This window comes from Acinonyx jubatus, chromosome D3, assembly GCF_027475565.1.
Source record: "Acinonyx jubatus isolate Ajub_Pintada_27869175 chromosome D3, VMU_Ajub_asm_v1.0, whole genome shotgun sequence".
Lineage (NCBI taxonomy): Eukaryota > Metazoa > Chordata > Mammalia > Carnivora > Felidae > Acinonyx > Acinonyx jubatus.
Genome location: NC_069392.1, coordinates 30,809,268 through 30,836,010, shown reverse-complemented (window position 1 = coordinate 30,836,010; position 26,743 = coordinate 30,809,268). Strand labels below are relative to the sequence as shown.

At 39.3% G+C, this 26,743-nt stretch overlaps 1 protein-coding gene across 7 annotated transcripts in view; it reads left to right on the top strand.

Moving 5' to 3' along the window:
* Positions 1-2,153: 2,153 nt before the first annotated feature.
* The window catches only part of CEP192 (centrosomal protein 192), a 126,245-nt gene continuing 101,655 nt past the window's right edge, over positions 2,154-26,743 (top strand). For 3 of the 7 annotated variants that reach the window (XR_008291932.1, XR_008291933.1, XM_053206755.1), the window contains exons 1-7: positions 2,154-3,239; positions 3,896-4,068; positions 9,765-9,932; positions 10,656-10,781; positions 18,458-18,633; positions 20,624-20,676; positions 23,850-23,970. Coding sequence is in view for 5 of the 7 variants with exons in the window: in XM_053206755.1 (XP_053062730.1) it covers positions 9,769-9,932; positions 10,656-10,781; positions 18,458-18,633; positions 20,624-20,676; positions 23,850-23,970 (640 nt within the window). In the remaining 2 variants the exon portion in view is untranslated. Of the gene's footprint in view, positions 4,069-9,764; positions 9,933-10,655; positions 10,782-18,457; positions 18,634-20,623; positions 20,677-23,849; positions 23,971-26,743 lie in introns of all 7 variants that reach the window. The other 4 variants (XM_053206750.1, XM_053206754.1, XM_053206753.1 and 1 more) reach the window with 4 other exon arrangements.

Genomic DNA, 26,743 nt, shown 5'->3' with positions numbered 1-26,743 from the left:
TGTTGGTTGCCTTTTAGTTTTGTTGGTTGTTTCCTTTGCTGTAATTGCACGTTATTTTTAATGCTACTTTTAAAATTTGAAATCAGAAAGTACTTGACAATAATTATGGTAAAATGATTAAAACTATAGAACTAGTAATGTTTGTTTTGGTTCAGTTTTCTCAAGAATTACCAAGTATTTAAGTCTCTTTAGGACTTGAGAAGGATGTAATTTGAAAAGTATTTCATATGTGTCTCAATCACATATATAATTGTTAAAATCATATAATTTATAACCTAATTTTCAAAGGCATCTTTCCTATGAGTAGCCTCATACATTTGATGCTTCTTAACCTGCAAAGGATAAAGAACTGATAAGAGATTAATTTTAACTTAAGGAACATTTGAACTTTCTTGTGACTAATCATTAAAATGTTTTGTCTATCAAGTTAGCATTTTAGCATTCCAACGTATGAAGAAAAGTCTTTTCCAAATCTCAGAGGTCTTCTGTTAAAGGACTTGTTTTAGACTGGTTGGCTTGTTTAGGTTCAAAGCAAGGGATCTCACTTAAGACTGAATCTAGCTCAGAATTAATAATCGACACCTTTGAGATTTTAATCATTGTAGAGGTGCTTAGGGTTAGAATGGGATAATGAAGTGAGATTATCCAATTTAGTCAATATTGAACATCTTCTGTGTGCAAGATACTGTGCTATAAAACACTGGGGTATGTAAAAATAGAGAAGGTATTTACAGAATTTACAGAAGGTAGTGAGGATTCAGTTTCATTATAAATGTTGAAACACAAAGTGATTTATTTGAGCTGGCCAGGTTTGGAAGCAATGTGGGATTTCAACAGATGGAGTAGTTGAAGCAGAGGAGGGTAGGATTTCCAAGGTGATGGCCCAGAGATGAAAGATGACAGGGCTGTGTTCGGGCAACAGGATATTAGTCTGATGTAAGGTTTATTTGGGGGAGCTGGTGGGAGATTAATCTAGAATCAAACTTTGTGGTAACATTGTAGGCGGCTTCGGATATCCGTGGCTGAGGTTTGCCACTTAAAAGCAGTTGGTAAAGGGGATCTATGGGAGATGACTGCCTTTTCCTAACTGGGTAGATGTCACGTCTCATTCCCTGGGAGGCATTCATCTCTAGCCCAGGACTTCTGCAAGCTCTACCCAATGTCTAAGAAGATTTGAAATTTACTGGGAGTTTTATGCCTCCTTTTCAGTTGGCAAGTAAGGGTGGATAACACTAATGTTTTTTGAGTACTTCCATGTGCCAGTGCTCTTCCAGATACTTTATGTGAATTTATTAATCCTTAGAACAAACCTCTGAGGGAAGTGCTCTAATTATCCCCATTTTACAGGTGAAGAAATAGGTAGATTTGAGCTATTTGCCCAAGGCTGCACAGCTAGGAAGTGAGAGCCAGGATTGAGACTTAGGTTATCTGGCATAAGTCTGTGTTCTCTCTCTTGCTTGCAGATACTTTGGATTATAGATCCTTGTCACTAGAGTCCCACTAGGTTGCTGGGTGTTGGGAGAGCTTGATCGCTTGATTTTTATGGAGGAAAAGGACATTTATGGAGTTGGGTACAAGGGGTGTAGGGTAAATGAATACACATATATTCCAGCAGTTCACCTCCAGTTATGTGATCATGGTGTAGACAGTTCAGCTACTTTGTGAAACAAGGATGGCTCATTACACACTCAAGTAGCATCCTTTCAGCTCTAAAGCTAATAGGTTTATTTTTCAGGATTCAGAAAATTTCCTCCACTTATCTTTGTTCATTGAGTGTGGACAAGGGTAGAATAGGGGTAATTACAGTTTGGAAATGCCAAGGCTTGAAGGTGTCAAGAAAAATGCCAGGAGAATTGCAGAGACATCAATTGAGTTTGACAGGAGGCTAGTTCTGATAAAGTAAGTATGGGATAAATGACATTAAGGTGTGAAAGTGGAGGCAGTTTAAAGGTGGGAGAAACAGAATGGTCTTAAGGTGATAAAACAGAATCCAGCAACAGGTGAGCTGGTTTTGGTTTTGGGTGGAGAGGGGCAGCATTTCTAAAGGTAGAAAGGTAGAAAGGAACCAGTAGAGAAGGTATGTTAGTTGAGCAGAAGAATGTTAGTTAGAAGAAGAATGTTAGTTAGAAGAAGAATGTTAGTTGAGCAGTATTTTAGAGGACGTAGAAAAGTAAAGTGATCAAAGAAACATGTCATTCCCCAACAGGCTAAAATTAGGAGTAAGGATTGTTAAACTCAATTTTGTGTTTTTCATTCTCTACTCCCAAGTGTGCCGGTGCATCTTAAACATTCAGTAACTATTGCATGAATGAAGTTAAAGAGTTAGCTTTGGAAAAGCAGGACTCTTTCTCAGACTATGGAAGAAATTTTGTAAGTAAAGGAAAGTGAAAGGCATGAAATTGAATTACCTCTATGGGTTCAGTAAAGTGGTAGTTAAAGCATTGGGCTAAGCAGAAGTCAGTGTGGCCCTAAGGAGAACAGGAAAACGTGGGAATTAGGGAGGAATTTTATCTCACTTCTTTCCACCCCGGACCATCCTTACTCCGTCACAAAGAGGCGATTAGATGTAGCGAACTATCGTGAAGCTTGGATCCTGAGACATGATTTCGTAATGAAGCTTTATTGCAGTGTATAACATAAGGCAAATCACGACACATTTCAGCGTCTGCCAAGCAGTGATAGAAAAGATTTGCATCTGATCTTGTAAAGACCAAAAGTGACAACGGTACTGAACTCAAGGTAGTATTAGCTAATTTGTTCACCAGAAATACTGCTTTGAGTGTAAGGTGAGTGATGGTGTTTTGGGGTCCTAGACTCCATACGGTAAGCTTTTTTTTTCCCCTCAAGTTGGCCAAGGCTTTCATCGCGTTGCTTTCGCTTCAGCTATAGCGGGAAGGACTTTCGCGGGGCGGTGAGCCTTTCGCAACACTCCACTCCTCCAGACCTGCGGCGCGCGGCATCCTCGCTTCAAATTCAGGGACTAGTTGTACTCGCCCAATCACCGGCCTCTTGCTCGCCCCGTCCCTTCTCGCCGTCCAATCCAAGGCCGGCTCTGAGCCCCCGCCCCGTGGCTCGTGCCGCGAACGGACGTAAACCTGAGGGCGCGCTGTACGGCCAGTCCGGGCGGCCTCGGGTGCGGGGGGATATGCGCAGGCGCATTTGCAGTGCCACCGGGACGTCCCCTCCCTCTGGACCTTTCCGGCCAACTCTCGGCTCCCGACCCTGGAGTCGCGGGCTTGGTGAGGAGGGGTCTACTGTGTCTTGACTGTGGTTTGGCAGGGGGCAGGTGAATCCACCTTCGGCAGGCATTTTGGTTGCCGAGCTGATAGGGCAGTGTCGGTTGGGCCGGGATAGGGCGCGGGGCTCAGGCTCCCGGCCCGGGACTACGGGGCGCTGGCTGGAGCCCGGCGGTCATGTTCCGTCGGCCCCTTTGCATTCAGCCCCGCCGCCACGCTGAATTCTGCTCAGTGAGTTTAATTGGGCGCCTCTGAGAGATTTGCCTTGAAAGAAACGGGTTTTGATTTTGGGGATCACATCTTTGTGTTCCCCACCTTCCACATGGTGACTTCCAGGGACCAATGCGCTTTGCTCTGGAGTTTCTTGTTGGAAAGTTCCTTGACTGGAGTGTTTGCTTCGTGTGTGTCGTGACCGGCGACTCTGTTTCTCCTTTTCATCCAAGACTGACCCACGAAGTAACGTTGTTAAGTAAATGTAGAGGTGTCTGCCAGTGTCACCCGATTTTTCACATTTTGTTTTGGTTTCTGCTAGGCCGCGTTCACATTTACTCCCAGTACCTTTCCTACATTCCTTGATCTGATTTCTGTATGAAGAAAAAAAAAACATGAAAGGAGACAATGTTTAATATCCCTATACTTTTGATGTCTCTTAATTTCAGAGTCTGTTTAGTAAAACATGAGGTCCTTTTCAAGGCAGTCGTTTGGAGGACAGCTGTTTTTATGAAAGTATCTCCGTTTGCTGTTGCCATTTTGAGGTCATTCGACTGGAGTTTTTACTGTTCCAAAAATCAAAATTTTTCACCGAATTTCAGTTTTGTGATCAAAGTTTACGGTAAGCTTTGAAAAGTAATATATTAAATGCATACCTGATTACAGATTGTTTCTTAGAACACCAAGAAAAAATGATGAATGTTAGGGAAGCTTGACAGCATATGGTTTTGAATGTTTATACGTGTAGACTTCCAATTAATGATTTACGTAAATGAATTTTTATGTACCCAGAAATGTAATTAAAGCAATTAAATATTAGTAAACTGAAATGTGAAACTCAAATGTGAAATTCCTGCTTTAAGGAAATAGCAAGAGAAATCCCAAAGATAGCTACATAGTTAAGATATAGTAAAAAGAAAGGTAATGTTATGTTGTGTTCACTTTTAGGTGATGGAAGAGGGGTGGGTAATGCAATATAGAGGGAATTTAGGGAATTTTTCCTTCTGGGAAAATTTAGGCGTGTAGTATATCCATGGATGGTTTAGAACAGGTGTAATCCTTTCTGGAAACGAGAGACTAGATATTAGATTACATCTCAAGGAATCTTCCCCTGGCTTGTATTACCACTGGTCCCATAGCAAAGCTGTATCCCAGCACTTAACACTGTCATAATTAATAAGGATCATAGTTGATCATAATTGATAGGAACTGTCAGCTCCCTGAGGGGAGCAGCTTCATTTTTGCATTCCCAGTGATAAGCAGAGTGTGTTTTATTGTTTGCATTTGATAATGATTGTTGCATGAATGATCTTTGCTTAATATCTGAATTTTGTTGGATTTGACTCTAAATAAGGATAAATCCTCAAAGAATTTGGTGTATATTTTAATGTGGTTCACATATGGGTAAATGAATGAATAACTTAGTGATTACAAGGTTGGATGTGGGGAGGCTACTTGGAAGACTTGTGCAATAGTTTAGATTAAAAGGTGATAGGTGGCAGATGTTGGGAATATAGAAGTGGATCTTAACTCCAGAGATCTATTTGGAGTTAGAAATCTATTTGGAGTTAGAAGCATTGGAGTTTTATAACTAATTGAGAGAACAAGAATAGGGATAACATAGGTAAAATTAAAGATAATAGGAAGAGTGGGTGGAAGAAAGGTAATGAGTTTGGTTTTATATTTGTTAACTTTGCAGCACTTAAGAGCCAGTTACGAGTAAAGTAGATGTCAAAGAGCTATTTGGAAATAGGAGTTTAGAGCTCAGGATAGAGAGGTCTGGGCTGAAGGTGATTTCAAAATGAGGAAGATGGCATTAGTGCAGAGGAAAAGATTACTCTGGGGCGGACTTGCCTGGCTGTGAATCCTCTGATCCTACTTGTGCTTTGTGGCCTGGAAAATTCTCATAATTCCCTTTCTTCGCTTCAGTTTTTTCAGTAGTAGGAATAATGACTATGTTGCAGATTTGATGCAGGGATTAGAGAAATGTATATAAAGTAGTTGGTGCATTATCTGGTAATAGAGTAGACACTGTATGTCAGCTAGGTAGCTAGGGGGTATAGATTATTTCTTTCAACTCATTTTTTGTTCCAGTTCATATTCCTAACTCTGTATAAGTTACTGAGTATATATGGGTGAATGAGATTGACGTGTCCCTAAGAAACTGATATCCTAAAATCAAAGATGTTATCAGTCATTCGTTCATTTCATAAATATGTGCTAGGCATTATTATAGGTGTTAGGTAAGAGTGATGGACAGATAGGCAAGGTTCATGTCTCAGGGAAAAATATTTTTAGTGGGGGAAGAAAAATACAAAAATAGTGATGAGTGCTGGAAGAAGTTAAAACAATTGTGAGAGACTGTGGGGCTACACTTGATTAATGATGAGGGATCACTTCTCTTACAATGGGACATTTAAATTAAGGTGAATGTTAGGAAGGAGCCAACTTGTGCAAAGATCTAGCAGAGTATTCTAGGCCCCAAGGCAGGGATGAGCTTGGGTGTTACAGCAACAGAGACACCAGTATGTGGTGAATGAGCCTCAGGACTGGAGGGTGGGGTGGCTCCCTGAAAATTTCGATAGGGGTGTGGTACCTGGTTCGTATTTAATGGTCCCTTTGGTTGCCGTGTGGAGACTTAGCTGTAGGGTGGCAAGAATAGAAGTGTGGAGACTGGTTGGGAGCCTTTTCAGTAGAGGAGAGTGTTGATAGCAGACACAGAAACATGTTTTGCCCTCAGGAATGGGCTCCACCAGTGGATGTGTTTTATTTGGCAGCGGTGTTTCTTACCGAATTGAAATGTGTTCAAGTGGGGTCTGTAACTTCTAGTTGACCTCCACTTGGAGTCCTATTGTCTGATAGTATTTGTGCCTAAAAGCATTTGAGTTTGAGTTCCCTACCTAAGGGTGTAAGATGTACATTGCATAACCTAAGCTCTGAGATCGGAATCCTGGGTATTCCTACCATGTAAGAAACAGAGAAAGATGTCAAGTGACATACAGAAGTTGTAATTTGGATTCTTCTAAGACACTTGGCTGTGAAGAGGAGGTGAGAAGGTGGTGGCAGGAAGTACTAACATGGGATGGTTTTGCACATGTGTATAGAAATCAAGAAAAGAAAATAGAAATACTGAAGAAAGGAAAATACTGGGGCATGATCTGTGAGAATGGTGCTTATATAATAGTTGGTGATAAATTTGCTATGAATTGGCATAGTATGAAGACATTCGTTCATTCAACAACTTTATTCAGGATCTACTCTAGGCAAGGCACTGCTTTAGATAGAAATTCAGTGGTAAAGTAGGCCAAGTCCTTGCCCTCATGGAGCTTACATTCTAATACAGAGAAAAAACAGTTAAACAGGTAAATTACATAGCATGCTGGATGGTGGTCAGCACCACAGAAAAAAGAAAGGGCAAGACAGTTGGCATTGATGAGGAAGATTGGTGAAGAAGACCAGGTGGGTAAGTGGACTTTTACCCAAAGACTTGAAAGAAGTAAAGGAGCAAAATGTGAGGCCATCTAGGGTTTCATTGTGCTGGGTGGAGGTTAGAGCCAGGGCACAGGCCCTGAGGCTGGAGCCCTGGTGAGTTGTTGGGACAGCAGGAAGGTTAGGATGGTGAGGATGGAGTGAGCAAGGGAGAAGAGTGGTAGGAGATGAGATAAGATTATTCAGCCCCTTGTTAGCCATTATAAATATTGATTTTTAGTCTGAATGAGATGGGAAACCAGTGGAGGGTTTGAGTTAAGGAGTAACAGAATTTGACTTACTTTATATGGATAATTTTAGTGTGTGGGGAATAGACTAGGGGAGGAAGAGTGGAGGTGTGGAGATAGTTGGAAGGCTTTTGTATTATCTGGGCAGGAGGTGGTGGTGGCCTGACCAAGGTGGTAGCAGTGGAAGTATGAGAAATGATAGGTTCTGGTTAGGGATTTTTGCTTAGGGATTGCATTTAGGGTGGTGTGTGTGTGTGTGTGTGTGTGTGTGTGTGTGTGTGTGTGTTGGGGGCAGTGGTTAGTAATCCCTAAGATTTCTGATTTGAGCAACAGGAGAATGGAGTTGTAATTTTCTCTCTGGGGAAGCCTCAGAGCAGGCCTTCTTGAGGGGGCTGCAATGAGATGGAATCAAGATTCAGATTTAGGTGCCTTTAAGATATGTAAGTGAAAACTACTAGACAGTAGGTAGTTGCGTATCTGAGGTTCAGGGGAGAGGCCTGGCTGGAGATACAAATTTCATATTGTATTTAAAACTTTGAAACTGAGGGCAATCACCCAGAGAGGTTGGGTAGGTGGAAGATATCTAGGAGCAAGCCCTGGAGACTTCACCGTGTGGAAGTCTGGGAGATAAGGAGGAATCAGCCAAGGAGAAGGAAAAGCAGCAGCTGGTTAGGTTGGAGAGCCCAGACAGCTGTGTCTTGGAAGCCAGTGAAGAAAGTATTTCTATGAGGAAGGAGTACAATCCCATATTGGTAGGTCAAAGAAGACGGGACTGAAAATTGACCATGGGATTATTGGAGCTCGGTGGTAATGTTGACAAGTGTTTTGATGGGGTGAGCCAGTTTGCAGCGGGTTTAGGAAATGGCAAGGGTGAAATCGGATGCCAGTAATGATTCCTTTTGGAGGAGTATGTGGTAAAGGGAGTGCAGATGCAAGTGGTGGCAGCTGCAGGGGGACGATCAGGTATGAGGTAGGGGAAAGCTTTTTTAAAAGATGGGGAACTAACAACATGCTGGTGGGAACTGACAGAGAATATTTGATGATGTTTAGGAGGAGCTTTTTTAAAACATGGGGATCTAACAGCATGCTGGTGGGAATCAACAGAATATTTGATGATGTTTAGGAGGCGGGCCAGTTGCTGGAGTGGTTGTCACTGCATTGGTGATAGGGGTGGGATCAAGTGCAGGTGGTGGAGAGGTGAGCTTCCAACAGGAGCATGGATATTTCACAGATAAATTTTATACCTCTCTAATGAGTTATGAATGTTTTCTACTTTATAGAGTAGTTAAGTTAGCCCATATCACCTAAAAGCTGTACTTTAATGTGTTTGTCATTGGCCCCAACACAGTCCATTGTTATCTTCTATCTCACCAGTTGTGGTAGCTCTTTGAATATCCTTTCAGGCATTAAGCCCTCTGCCTTCCTCTGCCATAGGCTGCCAGGATCAGTCCTTCCCTGGGCTGCAGAATACATACCATACTTCCTAATACACCATTTAAGGCTTTCAGAGTCTGACTCCATGGTTTCATTCACCATGTTCTTTTGTACACCCATTCCCAAAACACACTGGAGCACTTGGCTATTGCCAACATACACTTAGAGTGGAATTTGGAGTCAGACCTGGGTTTGAATTTTACTAATTGTGCAACCTTGGGTAAATTTAGCTAATTTAGACTCATTGTGTTTTCTTCATTCATAAAATGGGATAAATGAGTTAAGGTAGTAGGTATGCAATAAATCTTAATTCTCTTTACCCATTGCTATTGTTTGTCATCTTTAAAAGCCCCCTCATCTCATACTTTGCCTATAAAAGTTCTGCTAATTCTTCAAGGTATAGGACTAGTACTCTCGTTTATTGAGGCTTTCCTGATTTAATTTTTTACTGAATTCCTACACCCCTTACATGATAAATATTCTGAACCATTTTTGAGATTAAATCTCCTGAGTACTGTGATCAGGGTCAAGTAGAACCAGTGGCCAATGTTGGTTGAAGGCTCTCAGTAGTACAGATTCTGTGCTAGTGTTTTCGAGTTAGTTCTTTGTAGACCACTTTAACCATTTTTGCCTTGTCCATGTGCGAGGTATACTTTATTTAACATATTTTTATTTGAATGGACTCCCTTTTTAAACTAACATTTCCTCACCCTTGATAGTAATCTCTGAAATCAGGGGCTAGATTTTGCTGGTTCAATTTTTTTCTGTTCCATTTTAGAATCAATACTTAACCAGTAGACATGTAAGTACTCCTGAAATCATCTGTATATTCCTGCAGGGTGTGTCTTCTTTGCTTCTTTACTAAATAAGTGTGGCAATTGATACTCCTTGTTATAGCAAATATGAGTAAATTAAGCTGTGTTATATTTTGTTACTATGTTAATTATAAAAAGATAGTTTGACATTTATAGTCTCAGCTAGGAAGTAGCAAAGTACTCTGAGAATTACTTTACCTCCAAATGCTTGCTGATCATATCTCTTCGTGGTGTTCCAAAAAAACGATTTTTTCCCTTAAGATTTATCAGTTTTCTAAGATTTATGAGACTTTTAGTCATTTCAAAAAGTTTTATAGTAGTATTTGATTTATAAAAATCTTTTATTATTGCAGTGAGATGGAAGATTTTCGAGGTATAGCTGAAGAGTCCTTTCCAAGCTTTTTAACCAATTCATTACTTGGTAATAGTGAGATTTTGGAAAATGTCACTCTTTCTTCAAATCTTGGCTTACCTGTCGCTGTTTCAACACTTGCTAGAAATAGATCCATGACTGATAACAGGTAAGAATTGTTTGAAAAGACGATTTTTTGTTAAGGTCTTAAACACCTGTAATACACTGATACTTCTGTAAAAATGTCTCAGCCATGCTTGAGCTTTTGCTTTATGTATACTATACATACATAAATATATCACATGTGTTTATATCTATTATATATATTTATATATATATATATATAATTGTTATAAAAAATTTATTGTATGTTTCCCTAGACCATTGTGTTCATCACTAGTGGATGGGTGGATTTGGAACTGAGCACCAGGGACCTTTTGGTCTACTAATCCATTTTTCTGTTCATAGTGTTTTGGGTTTATATTAGTTCAGCCTTACTGGTAGCTGGTAATTTGAGTTGTATCTCCATATGTGCTGTGTACAGTTCATCCATCTTGTATGATGTGTAAAGTTTGCCCATACTTAAATATCTTAACTACTTCCCTTAAACGTTTGGAAAGAAGCATTATCTTTACCTTTGGAATGAAGGGGTTGAGTTAACTCTCTAAAAACTTTAAGCTTTAAGATTTCGGTGACTCTCTTGCTTAGTACAGACAGACCTCATTGTTGATGCACAGATATTCAGAGCTTTTTATATGAGATGATGATTTTGAACACCAGAGGCCCTATTTGTTTTCATCCCCCCCTCGGTTATAGTCATATAGCCCTATGTCATGGTGAATTTTAAATGTGCATCATTTAATTATTAACAAAACCTTTTGTGTGCGTGTAGGTATTCTGATATCCAGGCATCTTATTTAGCAGAAAGGAGGTTTTCAGTTCCATCAGAGTCATCTCCCAGTAGCCAGAGTGAAGCTGAATCAAGAGAGAAGTTACACCTTAGCTTCCAGGATGATGAGTAAGTTCATACCTTCATTTTGTTTTTTCCGTCCTAAAAGCAGGTCTCATCCTGTGTAAAATGAAAGTGTGACTCTGTCTCTGAGTAAGTCTAAGAATCTTTAAGAGTTTTCTTTGTATAATTTTAATCACAAACATTTTTAGTCTTTCCAAACAGCTTTTCTCATTCCAAAAGTAATATATGCTCATTAAAAAAAGTAGAAAATACAGAGAATTATAAGGAAGACAATAAGTCTATAATCTTAGTAACTAGACTGTTTTCTGTGCACCTATACATATGTATATTAAATTGTTTCACACATACAGGATTAAACTGTACATACTATTTTTAACTTTTAAAAATTAATATGCTCTTGTTTCAATTATAATTAATGTATATATGTGTCCTGTTAATGGCTGCACCATGTGAGGCATTTAGATTATTGAGATTTTGCTATTACAAATTTACTGAATTTTATTTATACATTTGCACATCTAGTAGGTTATTTTATTCAGATAAATTCCTAGGATTGAAATTGCTGAGTTAATATTTAATTTAAAGACCATTACAAATCACCACATTGCTCTTTAGAAGATTTGTACCACTTTATACTCCCACTAAAAGATGTACATGAGAATGCCTACTTCTCTGAGCCCTCTCCAACATTTGGTGGTATTATTTTTAATCCTTGATTTTAGAAGTAAAAAAATTTGTACACATGCATAAATGCATAGAAGAAAATCTGGAAGGCTATAAACCAAAATGTAAATGGTAGTTATCTCTTGATGGTGGTATTACAGGCATTCTTAAAGTTTTCTGTGTTTGAATTCATAATGGAGTATTTATGGAATTGAACATACTTTAATGTTTATTCATTACTTATATTTTTGTTGTGAATTGCCTCTTGGTAACATTTGGATATAAGTGCTTTCTATATATTAAAGATGTTAACTCTTTGTATACTCATTCATTCCATGTGTATTTTTGACCAAGTGCCTACTGTGTGTCAGGTACTTCTCTAAGTACTTAGGAAATACCAGTGAACGAAACTGACATTAAACAAAAAGACATTAAAATATACAGTTTTATAGTATATTTGAAGGGAAAAGTGCTAGAAAAAAGTAGAACATGATAAGGAGTGTAATTGGGTAGGCTGAAGGGAGTGATCAGTGGCGGTCTCATTGAGGAGGTGTAAGATATGAGCAGAGACTTGAAGGGGGTAATTGGTCATGTAGACATCAGGAGGAAGAGGATTTCAGGTGGAGGCTGCGTCAGTGTAAAGGCCCTAAGCTAGGAGCATACCTAGGTTCAGTCAGCAGGAAGGAAGCAGCTGTGGGGTGAGCAAGGGTTTTGAGAGAGATGGAAGCCTTTAGAGGGTTTTGTTTTAAAAGGTTCACTCTGGCTACTGTGGGGTGAATACACTGGATGCAAGTCTGGAAGCAGGAAGACCACTTAGGAGGTTGGATTATCAAGGGGGTGAGGTAGATGAAGAGAAGAGCACCAGGGCCTCATGTCGGGGCACTTCAACGTTAAGGTGGAGAGAGGAGGAATAGACATGAAGACTAATAATTACTGGCCTGAGGTAGGAAGAAAGCAGTATCTCAGAAGTCACATAAAGAGCATATGTGAAAGAAGCGAGAGGGGTCCAATTGTGTCCAAAAAACTGAGGACTAGGAAATGACCATTGGAATTAGCATAGGTTAGGTCGTAGGTAGCCCTGGCAGGTGGCTTCGGTGGAAGCAGGAGGAGGCACACTAGTGTCAGAGGTTAGTATTGGAGATGGTATGTTTTGCTGCAAAAGTCAGCCAAAATGCAGGGCTGTGATAGCTGGTGAGTATAGTAGGTCAAGAGAAGTTATTTCTCTTTTCTTTTTTATGGTGGGAGAAGTTATTGCAAGTTTACATGGAGATAGGAATGATCTGGAAAAGGAAAGTCTGATTATATAAAAAGAAAAGAGAATTGCCAGAGCAATGCCTTTACATAAATAAGAGTGGATGGGATCTAACATGCCATGGAGGAAATGACGAGAGAGGTAGGACTGTGGATAGTTCCTCTGTATTACAGGTGGGAAGGCAGTATGTGTGGGTACATGTGGTGGTAGGAATTTGAATGTTGTCTTTTCGGTGCTTGGGGTCTCTTAGTGCAGGAGGAGGCATGGTCATCAACATAGGGTGGAGGAGGAGGAGTAGAGAGATGTAAACAGTCACGGGAGTGTGGGAGTGTGAACAGAGAGGGAAATAGTGGGATTGTCAGACAGCATCAGGAGTCCCACCAGGGTCATGGTAATGAATTTAATGTGATTGTGGTGTTTTCCCCAACCACATTCAGCTGCAGGCATGCTGGCAAGGTGTGAGGGGAGAGTTGGGTTTAACTAGGCTTGTAGTTTGATGAAAGCAGTGAAGGATAAGGAAGTTGAGGATGTGTGATGATTGGTTATGAGATTTAGGTTAAGGAAGAGGAAAGGATAGCAGAAGTGTGAGGGAGTGTGAGATGTGGTAGTATGAATGAATTGGGGGCTTGGGTTGTGTCAGAACATTATAGAGTTGAGGTCCTAAGGCAGATGACATGAGGGGTTGTAGGACTCCAGGCCTAGAGACTTCAGCAAAGGTGATCTGGAAGTTGTACCAAGAGGACATGTTGATGGAGACACACATTCCATCTCTACACCCAGTGATTCCAAGGCTGTGGGAGAGATGACAGTTCTCATTTGCCAGTGTTTAGGGCAGGCAGTGTCCTCATAGGACATCCAGGTTTTCCCTAAAGCGTGAGGTGAAAGGGGTGTTCACAGGAGGAGTTCAGGAATAACAAGATTTGGCTGATCCAGCACTGTACCTTGAAGGTACAGTAGAAGGGTTTGTTGGGGAGGATTGGTGGGGGAGAATGTGCTTGTGGATCTTTGAATGAAGTTAGCCCCACTGAACTGATGTTGGTGATGAGACAGTGGATATGAGGAGAAGGGAGGAGAGTATCAGTAGTAGCCTCTTGATTCTTTGATGTGGGCCAGGAGATCTGGGAAGTGGTCTTGTAGATCCCTGTTAATGGAAGATAGGAGACCTGGTGAGGTGGAGTCCTAGGTACAGTGTACTGGCCTCATTCTAGACTTTCGATGGGTGGAGGTGAGTGCTTTGGGGCTATTCCTTGCCTCCATTGAGTAGTCTGAAGATCTGGGTTGTTGTCTGAGAGCCAGACTTCTATGTCTGCTGTGATGGTGCTCCACAGGCTGCAGAGCTATGCATTTCACCCATGTGAAGGATGGCTTCTGTGCCTCCTTCTGGGGGAGGGTGGAATTTATGTCTTAAAAATATCCTTATTCTAACTTTGGAATTAATGAATATTTTAGCTGAGGATAAGATTTAAAGATGAAAATAACTTTTCACAATATTTTGAAGGCATAGCTACATAGTATGAGAAGCCTGATGTCATTTTGATCCTTGACCTTTGGTGTCTGAACTTTTTTCTTTCTGGAAACTCCTAGAATCCTCTCTCAGTCTGTGGTGGGTGATTTTTGTACTCATCCCCCCCCACCCCCCCCCCCCCCACCAAATTCTAATTGGCATCGTCCAGAAATCTGTGTGCTTTAGTTCTAGATAATTATTACTTTGGTAATTTTCTATGTTTCTTTCTTTTTTACTGTTTGGATTGCCTGGGTTGATCTATTTCCATTATTTTTTCCTTTGTTTGTTTTTGTTTGTCTCAGTGCAAACAATGTTCTAGATAAGTTCCCAGTTTTTTTCCAACCCTTCAATTAAATCATTTGGCAGTCATAATTTTGAGAGCTCGTTTTTCTGGTCTCTCCTCCCCCCCCCCCCTTAAGTTTTTTTATTTATTTTGTGAGAGAGAGAGAGCAGGAGAGGGGCAGAGAGAGATTCCCTAGCAGACCTCGTGCTGCCAGTGAAGAGTCCAACATGGGGCTTGAACCACCAAGCCATGAGATCATGACCTGAGTGGAAATCCAGAGTCAGACGCTTTGCCCGCTGACCCACCCAGGTGCCCTAGTCTTCCATTTTTTATAACTCCTTTTTGTGGATGTAATGGCTACTTGAACATTTTCTGAGAATACTAATTGGGATTTTTCAAAGTTCTATAAATTATTCCTTGTCTCTGGGGTTGTTTAGTTTGTTCATCTTTATTTTTATCTCTCAAGCTGCTCCTTCTCCTGAATCTGATTTATGGCTGCCTTCTTGATTGCGAGTATGGGCTAGTGGGTATCCGGTCTCATTTCGGTTAGGTCTTCGTGCAAGCTAGGCAGTGCTCCTGGCTGGCTTCACTTTGGGTGAGCAGGCTGGGGAGTCTTCCGTTCATGCCAGGTGTTTAACACTGCTGTCACCACTATAGTTTCATTCTGCACAGGCGTTTCATATGCCTTGTGTGGAGAAGTGCCATCCTAGGTGTGTGGTGTCATGTTGACACCGTTGTTTTGTTTGGTTGGGGAGCAGGAGTGGAAAACTGCCCAGCACAGGCATCTGGTAGACTTTCAGTCAACCCCTCCCTCCAGACTCCCTCCTGCCCTCCTTCCTCCTGTAGTCAGGAAACATTTCTGGAGCTCTTCCTGGCAGATTTCCTTTCTGCTTCTGGGCCCTTTTTTTCTTGTTCTGGGCCACAGCTTTCTTTCTCCTGCATACCCCATCTGCTTTTCAGATTCGAGAATCTGACGTAAGCTTGGGCTAAGACTGGTGGCTCTCATTCAGATTGCTTTACTTTTATAGATGTTCTTACTGTCGTTTTCATGCACTCCTAGAAGTTACTCTTGCCACTTTTACTTGAAACTTATTTGACTTAATTTGAAGAATTTTAATGGGCAAGTGATAGCCCATTAGTTTTGAGGAAGTAGATTTGGGGGGAGGTGGTTAACTGGCTCTGTTATAAAGTTCTAACAGTCACACTACAGTTAACCCTTGAACTGCATGGGTCTACTTATATGCAGATTATTTTTTATAAATATAGTACTATACGTGTATTTTCTCTTCCTTATAATTTTCTAAATAACATTTTTTTCTCTAGCTTTATTATAAGAATACAATATATAATACATATACAAAGTATGTGTTAATTGACTGTATATGTTTTTTCTACATCAACAGTAGTAAGTAGTTAAGTTTTGGGGGAGGCAAAAGTTAGACACAGATTTTCAACTGTGCAGGAAGTTGGTGCCCCTAACCCTTATCTTGTTTAAGGGCCAAGTGTGTATGCTCTTCTTAGAGTGGGGGCCTTTAAAATATGAAATGAACCTGAATGTCATGACTTCTTTTTTATTTATTTCATGTAACCAACTTGCCTTCCCTACCACCTTCTATTTTTTATTTTTTTTTTTAATTCTTGGGAAAATGAGAGCGTGAGCGAGGGAGGGGAAGAGAGAGAGGGGGACAGAAGATCTGAAGTGGGCTCTATGCTGACAGCAGAGAGCCTGATGTGGGGCTTAAACTCACCAACTGTGAGATCATGACCTGAGCCGAGGTCAGATGCTTAACCGACTGAGCCTCCCAGGTGCCCCCACCTTTTTTTATTTTTAAAAAGTCACATAGAGATCTTTATTGTCTTTTTTCTCTTTCATATGCTCATTTTATTTATTTGAAATATAATTGACACATAACGTTATATTAGGTGTACAATGTAATGATTAGATGTTTGTATGTGTTGTGAAACGATTACCACAATAAGTCTAGTTAATATCTATCACCTTACATAGTTACAGAAAATTTTTTTCTTGTGATGAGGACTTTTAAGATTTACTCTCTTAACAATTCCAGATATGCAATATAGTATTATTACTGATAATCACCATACTGTATATCTCCGTGACTTATTTTATATCTGGAAGTTTATACCTTTTGACTCCCTTTACCCATTTCTTCTACCCCCAGTCCCCACCTCTGGGATACATTAATCTGTTCTCTGTATCTATGAGCTTAGTTTTCTGTTTTCATTTTTATTTTCTGCATATAAATGAGATTATGTGGTATTTGTCTTTCTCTGTCTTAATAACCATAACACCGTTAAAGTCCATCCATCCATGTTGTTACAAATGGCAAGATTTCCTTTTTTATGGCTGAACAATATTCCATTATGTATATATTATCACTTTTTCTTTATTCACCCATGTGTTGATGTACACTTAGGTTCTTTCCATCTTGGCTGTTGTATATAATGCTGCATTGAACATGGGGATGCCATATATCTTTTTGAGTTGGTGTTTTAGTTTTCTTTGGATAAATACCCTGCAGTGGGATTGCTGAATCATACGGTAGATCTATTTGTAATTTTTGAAGAACCTCTGTACTGTTTTCCATAGTGGGTACACCAACTTACATTCCCAGTTTACATTCCTACTAGCACTGTACATCTGCACCAATGCCTGTTATTTCTTGTTTTTTTTTTTTTTTTTAAATAATAGTTACTACAACAAGTGTTAGGTGATATCTCATTGTGGTTCTGATTCGCATTTCCCTAATGATTAGTTGATGTTAAACATCTTTTCATGTACCTGTTGGTAATCTGTGTGTCTTCTTTGGAAAATACTTTTTCAGATATGACCATTTTTTAATTGTATTGTTTGGGTTTTTGTTTTTAGTGTTTTGTGTTTTGTGGGTTTTTTTCTGTTGTTTGTTTTTTGTTACTGAGTTGTATGAGTTCTTTATACATTTTGGATATTAACCACTTATCAGATATGATTTGCAGATATTTTCTTCCATTCAGTAGATTGCCTTTTCATTCTGTTGGATTCCTTTGCTCTGCACCCCCAACTCTTTTTCTCTCTTCTATATCTTACAACTTTGTATCCATTTATAGTCTTTTCACCTACCCCTACCCTCTCTTTTACTCAGCTCCTGTTTGGGGTAAAACTTTCCTTTATCTACTTATGAATGCACTTTTGGATTAAACTAATGGTAATGGCTTTCTCAATAAAGCCTCAATAAAGAGATGGAAAACCTGGGAGGTGAATTAGAGTTGGGAGGTGAATTAGAGTTGGGAGTTGCCTTAGGCACAGGGGGTTAGCACTTGGAATAGAGAAGGACTATCTTCATTTCATCCATCCTGGCCAGATTATAGCCTGACCCTAAGATATCAGTTTGTCAGATGATGAATTTATTGCATTTAGAGGCCTTTTTCTAAGAAGTTCATTGCTACCCTTCCTCTTGCTGGTGGAAGGCTGTGGTGAATTGCATCGGACCCAAGAAGTTTTGTAGGAGATTGGGAGGAAAAAATTGCCTTTAAGGAAAAATACTGTCATCCATATATAAAACAATAGAAATACAAAGATGGGGACAAGGCCAGTAGCAGGGGCTAAAAGTAATGTAAAGCATTTAGTAATTCAGAGAATCAGCTTTTTGGCAAATATATCAGTATTGTTTAAGTCTGTCTTGTTTTTAGAAAGTTGAGTTTTTCTCTAGATGTGATAGATTCAGAGATATTTGAGAAAGAAAACACCCCCATTTTATAACGTGCAAGGCAGGATAGCAATAAGATGCTATATTTGATTTTGGTAGATTGTGTATCTCTGGACCCCAAATGGTGGTGCAGTCCCCAGGGCACCTACAGTGGAACCAGTAATAGTTTCTGGCTGGTCCTAGAAATTTTTCTTTTCATTGTATCCATTTTTTCTTTTTGGGAGATTAAATACATAACTGATTAATGACTATTTTATTGATTTACCCAAGATAACTAACATTTCATCATCATTCTGTTCCCTAATGAAAAAGTTGTATCTCTAAGAAAAAGAACCATATAGAAAGTCAGCATTTGTCAGATACTGTTCTTGAAGAGTCTGATTTGCAAAGAAATATAGCAAGAACAGAAGAGGAGCAAGCTAAAACTGCAGAATCCTTTGAGAGCCAAAATCATTTTGATAGGATTTCACCACTGGAACAAGTGCAAGGTACTGAACATTTAGAAATTACTTCTTAACGTATGTATTTCAATTTCCTTTCTCATTTGTCTTTGGTATTTATCTTAAGCTGTGATACGGAAACTGAAAACACTTATGGCTTGGCGTTTACCTATTAATATTTTTATAGGAAAAGGTCTTTTAATCTCTTAATTATTGTTGCTGATTAAGCTGAAAACTCCTTTCCTTAGGAAATCATGCTGTCAGATGGTTGCAGCACCCTTTGTGCAAGACACACTTTTCACATTTCCTGCTCCGATTAATTAAAAAAATTTTTTTTTAACATTTATTTATCATTGAGAGACAGAGAGAGACAGACTGTGAACAGGGGAGGGGCAGAGAGAGAGGAACACAGAATCTGACAATGTTTGCAAATCATATATATGATAAGGGATATATAAATAAGTCTTACAACTCAATAAAAAAAAACAACCCATACTGTAAAATGGGCAAAGGATTTCAATAGACATTTGTCTAAAGAAGTTGTACAAATGGCCAATAAACAAATGAAAAGATGCATAACATCTTAGTCATCAGGTAAATGCAAATCAAAACCACAAGATAATCACTATGCACCTACTAGAATAGCTATAATCAAGAAGTTGGAAACAGCAAGTGTTGGTGAGGATATGGAGAAATCGAAACTCTCCTCCTTTGCTGGTAGGTATGTAAAATGGTGCAGTTGCTGTGAAAGTAGTTTGACAGTTCTTTAAAACATTAAACATAGCACTTCCGTATAAGCCAGCAGTTCCAGTCCTAGGTGTGTACCTGAGAGAAATGAAAACATGTCCACGCAAAAGCTTGTACATGAATGTTCATAGCAGCATTAATGACAGTAGCCAAAAAGTAGAAACAACTCAAATCTCCATCAACTGCTGAATGGATAGACAAAATGTAGTGTGTCCATATAGTGAAGGGTTATTGAGCCATAAAAAGCAGTGAAGTATTGATATGTACTGTAACATGGATGAACTTTGAAAACATTGGGCTAAGTGAAGGAAGACAGATACAAAAGGCCACATGTTATAAGAGATTCTGTTCATCCACAGGTACATCTGTAGACACCAAATAGACAAATCGATAGAGACAGAAAGTTGATTAGTGGTTGCCAGGGCCAGGGAAGGGGAGAATGGGGAGTGAGTGCTACTGGTACAGTATTTGTTTCTGGAATGGTAAAAATATTATGGCATTAGAGAGTGCTAATGGTTGCACAGCCTTGTGAATATACTAAAAACTGCTGAAATGTACACTTTAGAAAGGTGATTTCATGGTATGCAAATTTTATTTCTGTTAAAAAAATCTCCTATACTTATCCCACAATCTAGTATAAGATTTATTCATACTTGCTTTATTTCTTCTGTTTTTTTATTACCTTTTTTCCTGATATTTTAACATCCCAAATGTCATTTTTTTCCTACATATTTTAGTGTGCATCTCTCAAAATACAGATACTTTCTTATATAACCACAATGCTATTAACACTGCTAACAGACTTGACAGTTCTTTTATTACATAGTACTCTAGTCTATATTCATTTGCTAATTATCCAGGTTGGTTTGCTTGAATTGGTGTCCAAGGAAGATTACCTTATGTTGTGGTATATTTGTTGTTGTGCCTCTTTATTCAGTGCCTGTTGACTAGGTCAGTCACCCTGTAGATTTTCCATATGCTTAGTCATGCTGTCATTTTTCTTGTTTCTCTGTTCCTGTATCCTCTGTAAAGCAAAAGTTTGCTTAAAAGGCTTGATTAGATTCATGCTCAAGTTTTTTTTTGGCATATGTATAATTTTTTATACTTCCCCACCCTGACAGTGTTTTAATTTAACTGATCAAATGATAAGTTCCTATACCATCATTTAAAAGTGCTCTATTCTCCTTAAAGGGAAAAAATGTTTAGTTCATTAATTTGCTATGTTTAGGAATTGTTGGGTATTTAGTTGATAAAATAATTTGGTCTCAGTTATTTTTGTTTTCTCCAACAGACTCGCCTATTGATTTTTGTTTACAATCATGGACGAATAATAAGGAGAACAAGGTAATCGTTTACATGTTATCAATTTTTGGAGTGTTACTGGGAGAGTAAAAGTTCCTATCTCACATGTGTAAGTGCTAAATAGTAGTGATATTAGAGGTCTCTTACTTGTAAGTAGTAGAAAGCCATGTTACTCCTTCAAGTAACTAGGAACTGAGTAGTGCTGGTCCAGAGCCTCATGTGTTATCAGGATTTCACCTCTGCTCTACTTCACTCCTTGCTGGCTCTCTCTGCAATGATGGCTCTGGGAAGGTAAGGGTTTCTCTCTCTCTCTCTCTCTCTCTCTCTCTCTCTCAAGTTTATTCATTTAAATTTTGTTTTATTTTTGAGGCAGGAGGGTGGGAGGGACGGACAGAGAGAGGGGGACAGAGGATCCGAAGCGGGTTCCACACTGCCAGCAGTGAACCCAATGTGGGGCTCAAACTCACGAAGCATGAGATTATGACCTGAGCTGAAGTTGGACAGTCAACCAACTGAGCCACCCAGGCACCCCTCACTTTTTTTTAAATGAGCAAGAGCACAGGAGGGGCAGAGAGAGACAGGACAGGGACAGAGGATCCAAAGCGGGCTCTGCACTGATAGCAGCAAGTCTAGTGCGGGGCTCAAACTCATGAACCACGAGATCATGACCTGAGCTGAAGTTGGATGCTCAACCAACTGAGCCACACAGGCGCCCCAAGTTTATTTTTGAGAGACAGAGTGAGAGAGAGAGAGAGAGAGAGCAAGCGTGCACATGCACAAGCAGGGGAGAGACAGAGAGAGGGAGAGAGAATCCCAAGCAGGCTCTGCACTGTCAGCACAGAGCCCGATGTAGGGCTCAAACTCATGAACTGTGAGATCTTGACTTGAGCCGAAATCAAGAGTTGGACGCTTAGGATCTGTAACCGACTGAGCCACCCAGATTCCACCCCCCACCCCCCTGCTTCATTCTTAACATTTATGATCAAAAAAGAAGACCATGATCTTTCTTTAAGGATGAATTAAAAAAGAAAAAGACGACAGTTCTAATGAGATCACTTGGGTCATGTGTTCTCCTTTTTGTAAATCACTGTGCCAAGGGGTTAAATTGGAATAAAACACTCTGTTGAGCCTGGACTTATGTCCACTTCTGTGTGTGTGTGTGTATGTGTGTATGTACATATGCCTCAGTGTCTATATATATGCACAGAGTGGAGTGTGGCTGACTACCCCACCAGGTCCATGTGATGTAGAAAGAGATGCGCTCCTCAAAGGAAGGGGCACTAAGCAGAGAAACAGTTCCAAGTCCAACATAAATGGTTAGCAGGGATTTTGGGTTTGGAGTTTCATATTTATGAGTTTTTTTTTTAAATATATAATATAAACAAAAAGTTCTAAAGAGTTATTTCTCTGTGCTATGTACGGGTTGGCAATCTGTGGCTTATTGTCCAAATCCAATCTGCCTGTTTCTGTAGTTTGTTGGAACACAGCCATGCCCATTTGTTTCTGTATTATTTAGGGCTGCTTTGTGCTACAACAGCTGAGTTGAGAAGTTGTGATAGAGACTGTAAGGCTGATAAAACCTGAAATACTTTGCTAGCTGACTCTTTACAGAAAATGTTTGTCAACCCCTGTTCTATATATTTGCTCCTTATGTATAAATAACTACTAATAACTTTCAAATTTGAGAGATGCTTTTTTGAGGAAGTTCAGGTGTAGTCAAATTGAAATTAAGTCAGAAAGCATGATTTCCTGAACATTTAGAAGACATGGTTTCTAAAGGGAGAGACTGCCTTTTCTTTCTTTCTTTCTTTCTTTCTTTCTTTCTTTCTTTCTAATGTTTCTTTCTTTATTTTTTGAGAGAGAGAGATCGAGAGACACAGAATCTGAAGCAGGCTCCAGGCTCTGGGCTGTCTCAGCACAGAGCCCGACATGGGGCTTGAACTCATGAACTGTGAGATCATGACCTGAGCCAAAATTGGACACTTAACTGACTGAGCCACTCAGGTGCCCCTATAACTTTTCTTTATGATAGGAAATTTATTATTTTTAGGATTGTTGAAGAATTGACTTCCTAAAAGTATTAGAAATCATTGATGGTAAGAGAGGGACCATAAAACTGGAAAGCAGCAAAACAAGTATAGAAATATAAGATACTTGCTAAAAAGGAAATGATGAAGTGAGAGCAAGAGGAAAATAAATATATTAGGAAATGTAGACCAGAGGGAACTACTAATACATTTGATTTGTGTGTGGGGGGAGGGAGTGGTGAGAATAAGCTCCTTTTTATTTTTAATTGAAGTGTGGTTGATATACAGTGTTATATTAGTTTCACGTATACAGTGTAGCAGTTCAATAATTCTGTGCTTATAAATGCTCCCCACCAGAAGTGTAGTTATCCTCTGTCACCATCCAAAGTTATAACAATATTATTGACTGTATTCTCTATGTGGTACTCGTCATCTCTGTAACTTATTTGTTTTATAACTGGAAGTTTGGACTACTTACTCAACTGTTTCACTCATCCTTCTACTCTCTCCCCTCCAGGAACCACCAGTTTGTTCCTGTGTTTGAGTCTGTTTTTTGTTTGTTCATTTGTGTTTTTTTTTAGATTCCACATCTTTAGATTTTTATGAGCATAATTCAGCACTGTTCTCTGCAAGTATGCAATTGCACAGAGAGGCCAAGTTTTTGTCTTAAAAATTGCTATGCATTTTGCAATCTAATTTTAAAGATGGTATTGTCTGATACATATTTAATATGATTGTGAAATAAAATTGATACTTAGAAGGCAACAACAACTTTTATTCTGGACTTGGAATGCCCTTAGCAAACTGCTGTGTGCCCTTAGGGTTATGTGGTTCTTGGGTTGAGGAAAAGAAAAATCTGTGGTTCCAATGTAAGCTGTGGAATCCAAAGCAAGCCTTGTGTTCAAATTCATCTGGGTATTTGTATACTGACTAGAATATTAGGTCCTCGAGCATCGTTCACACAATTTAAGACGTTAAATTTTAACAGTGTCTCATTGGGTGGGCCAGGGAAGGAAGGTGGCATGGGGGCAGGAAGAAAGTTATTGATTCATAATAAAACAGCTAGCCCTTATTACCTAAATGGTGAATTACACAGAGTGAGCACATTGGCGGTCTTTTTTGTAACCTTGTGCTGTGGTCTTCAAAGAAATGAGTTTGCTTCTCTTACTTGCATTTTATTTCTTACAGATTGTTGTTCCTCATGCTGGAAAGAAATTTGAAGACAAGAATCCAAGCAATGACTTAAGCCACACTAGTTTATTAGAAAATGAGAAACTTATGTCACTGACAAGCTTGGACGATTCTTCTGGTATTGTAAAGTGACTTGTGTTGTCCTTACCTTGCTGCTCCATGTCTTTCTGCTTCTTTGTTTCAGTAATCATTGCCAGCTTTTTGTTTCTTTGCCGCCTTCTTTATCTCCTCCATACCTATACTCAAATGGTCACTTCTGTTGAGTGATGGGATTTTTCAAAACTTATTTATTATGAATCCTGGTATGATTTACCTCATTCCTCAGTTTACTATCATTAGAGACCAGAGTATAAAGCACTATGTTAAGAAACTGGGGGAACAATGAAATATTTAGCCTCTGCTCTCTGAAAGTTTTGCCAAGTGAGAACAGAGATGCACAGCCAACCTTCTGACTACATCAGATGTGTGTCAACAGTACAAATTGTACAGGAATTGTAGGAGGGTAACAAATGAGTTCTGATATTGAGGAAGGTAGCTGTGAAGCCTTATTAAAAGGGGATGTAGGTGGGCCGCCTGGGTGGCTCAGTCGGTTGAGCATCTGACTTTGGCTTAGGTCATGATCTCACAGTTCGTGAGTTTGAACCCTGCTTTGGGCTCTGTGCTCACAGTGCTGAGCCTGGAGCCTGCTTTGGATTCTGTCTCCCTCTCTCTCTGCCGCACCCCTGTTCACACTCACTCTCTGTTCTTTGTCCCTCTCAAAAATAAATAAATATTAAAAAATTAAAAAAAAGAAAAGAAAAGGATTGCAGGGCGCTTGGGTGGCTCAGTCAGTTGAACGTCTGACTTGCACAGAACCTGCATTGGATTTTCTGTCTCCCTCTCTTGCTGTCCTTTCCTTGTGCACGTGCATGCATACTCATTCTCTGTCTCAAAATAAAGAAACATTAAAAAAAAATTTTTTTTTAAAAAGGGTGATGCATTTTTTCCTCTTTATTGAAAAGACCTGTGATAGGCCTAACATGGATCTGGGAAGAGAAGTATATTTCAGGAAGCTGGAATAGCTTCTTGTAAAGGCCCTAAGGTAGGGGCATTTTAGACCATGTTTGGAGACTAGCCAAACTCTTGTGATTTTGTGTGGCAGGTTTACAGCACTTGTAGGAGGCTAAATTGGGGAACAAACTCAGACAGGTAGGAAGGGACCAAATTATTCATGGCTTTGAAGGTCAGGCTGATGAACTAACTGATTGGGATAAATACAAATTATAAATTAAGGACAGGTTTTGCTGCCACAATTTTTAGATATTTTGGATTATGGAATTGTGAATAAGGAATCATAGATTGAATTTATATAGATCTTTGTTTTAGTAGGCTAGATTTTTATGTATGTATTTATTTATTTTTGATTTTTTCTTTTTTTTTCTGTTTCAAGTTTTTATTTAAATTCTAGTTAGTTATCCTATAGTGTAATAATGGTTTCAGGAATAGAATTTAGTGGTTCATCACTAACACCCAGTGCTCATCCCAACAAGTACCCTCCTTAATGCCCATCACCCTAGCCCCTCTCCTCTCCCTCCATCAACGCTTAATTCTCTATAGTTAAGAGTCTCTTATGGTTTGCCCCCCACTCTTTTTTCCCCCCTCCTCCCCTATGTTCATCTTTCTGTTTTTTAAATTCCACATATGAATGAAATCATTTAGTATTTGTCTTTCTCTGACAGACTTGTTTCACTTAATATAATAGACTGTAGTTCCATCCACATCATTGTGAATGGCAAGATTTCATTCTTCTTAATGGCTGTGTAATATTCCTGTGTGTGTGAACTGCATCTTCTTTATCCATTCACCTATCCGTAGACACTTTGGCTGCTTCCATAATTTGGCTGTTGCAAATAATGAGGCAATAAACAGGGATGCATGTCTCCTTTTGGATTAGTGTTTTTGTATTTTTTGGGTAAATACCCAGTAGTGTGATTATTGGATCAGAGGGTAGTTCTGTTTTTAATTTTTTGAGGAACCTGCATACTGTTTTCCACAGTGGCTGCAGTGCAGTTTGCACTGGGTTCTTTTCTCTCTATATCCTTGCCGACACTTGCTGTCTTTGTGTGTTTGATTTTAGCCATTCTGACAAGTATGAGGTCATATATCTCATTGTGGTTTTGAGTTGCATTTACCTGATGATGAGTGATGTTGAGCATCTTTTCATGTGTATGTTGACCATCTGTATGTCTTCTTTATAGAAATATGTGTTCATGTCTTCTGCCCATTTTTAAAAATTGGATTGTTTTTTTGGTTGTGTATTAGTTCTATATATATTTTGGATACCACCCCTTTTTCAGATATTTTGTTGATTGTTTCCTTTGCTGTTGAGAAGCCTTTTATGCTGATGTAGTCTCAATAGTTTATTTTTTATTTTATTTTCCTTGCCTGAGGAGACCATATCTAATAAGTTGTTACAGTCAGTGTCAGAGACATAACCCACCGTGCTCTCTTCTAGGATTTTTATGGTTTCAGGTCTCACATTTAGGACCCTGGTGTAAGAAATTGGTCCAGTTTTGTTGTTTTGCAGGTTGCTGTCTAGTTTTCTTAACACCATTTATTGAAGAGACTTGTCTTTTTCCCATTGCATATTCTTGCTGCCTTTGTCGAAGATTAATTGACCATATAATTGTGGGTTTACTTCTGGGCTGTCTGTTCTTTTTTTTGTTTTTGTTTTTTAAGTTCATTTATTTTGAGAGAGAGAGAGAGAGAGAGAACATGAGCAGGGGAGAGGCAGAGAGAGAGAGAGGGAGAGAGAGAATCCTAAGCAGGCTCCATGCTGTCAGTACAGAGCCCTACATGCTCTAACCCATGAACTGTGAGATCATGACGAGCCGAAATCAAGAGTTGGACAC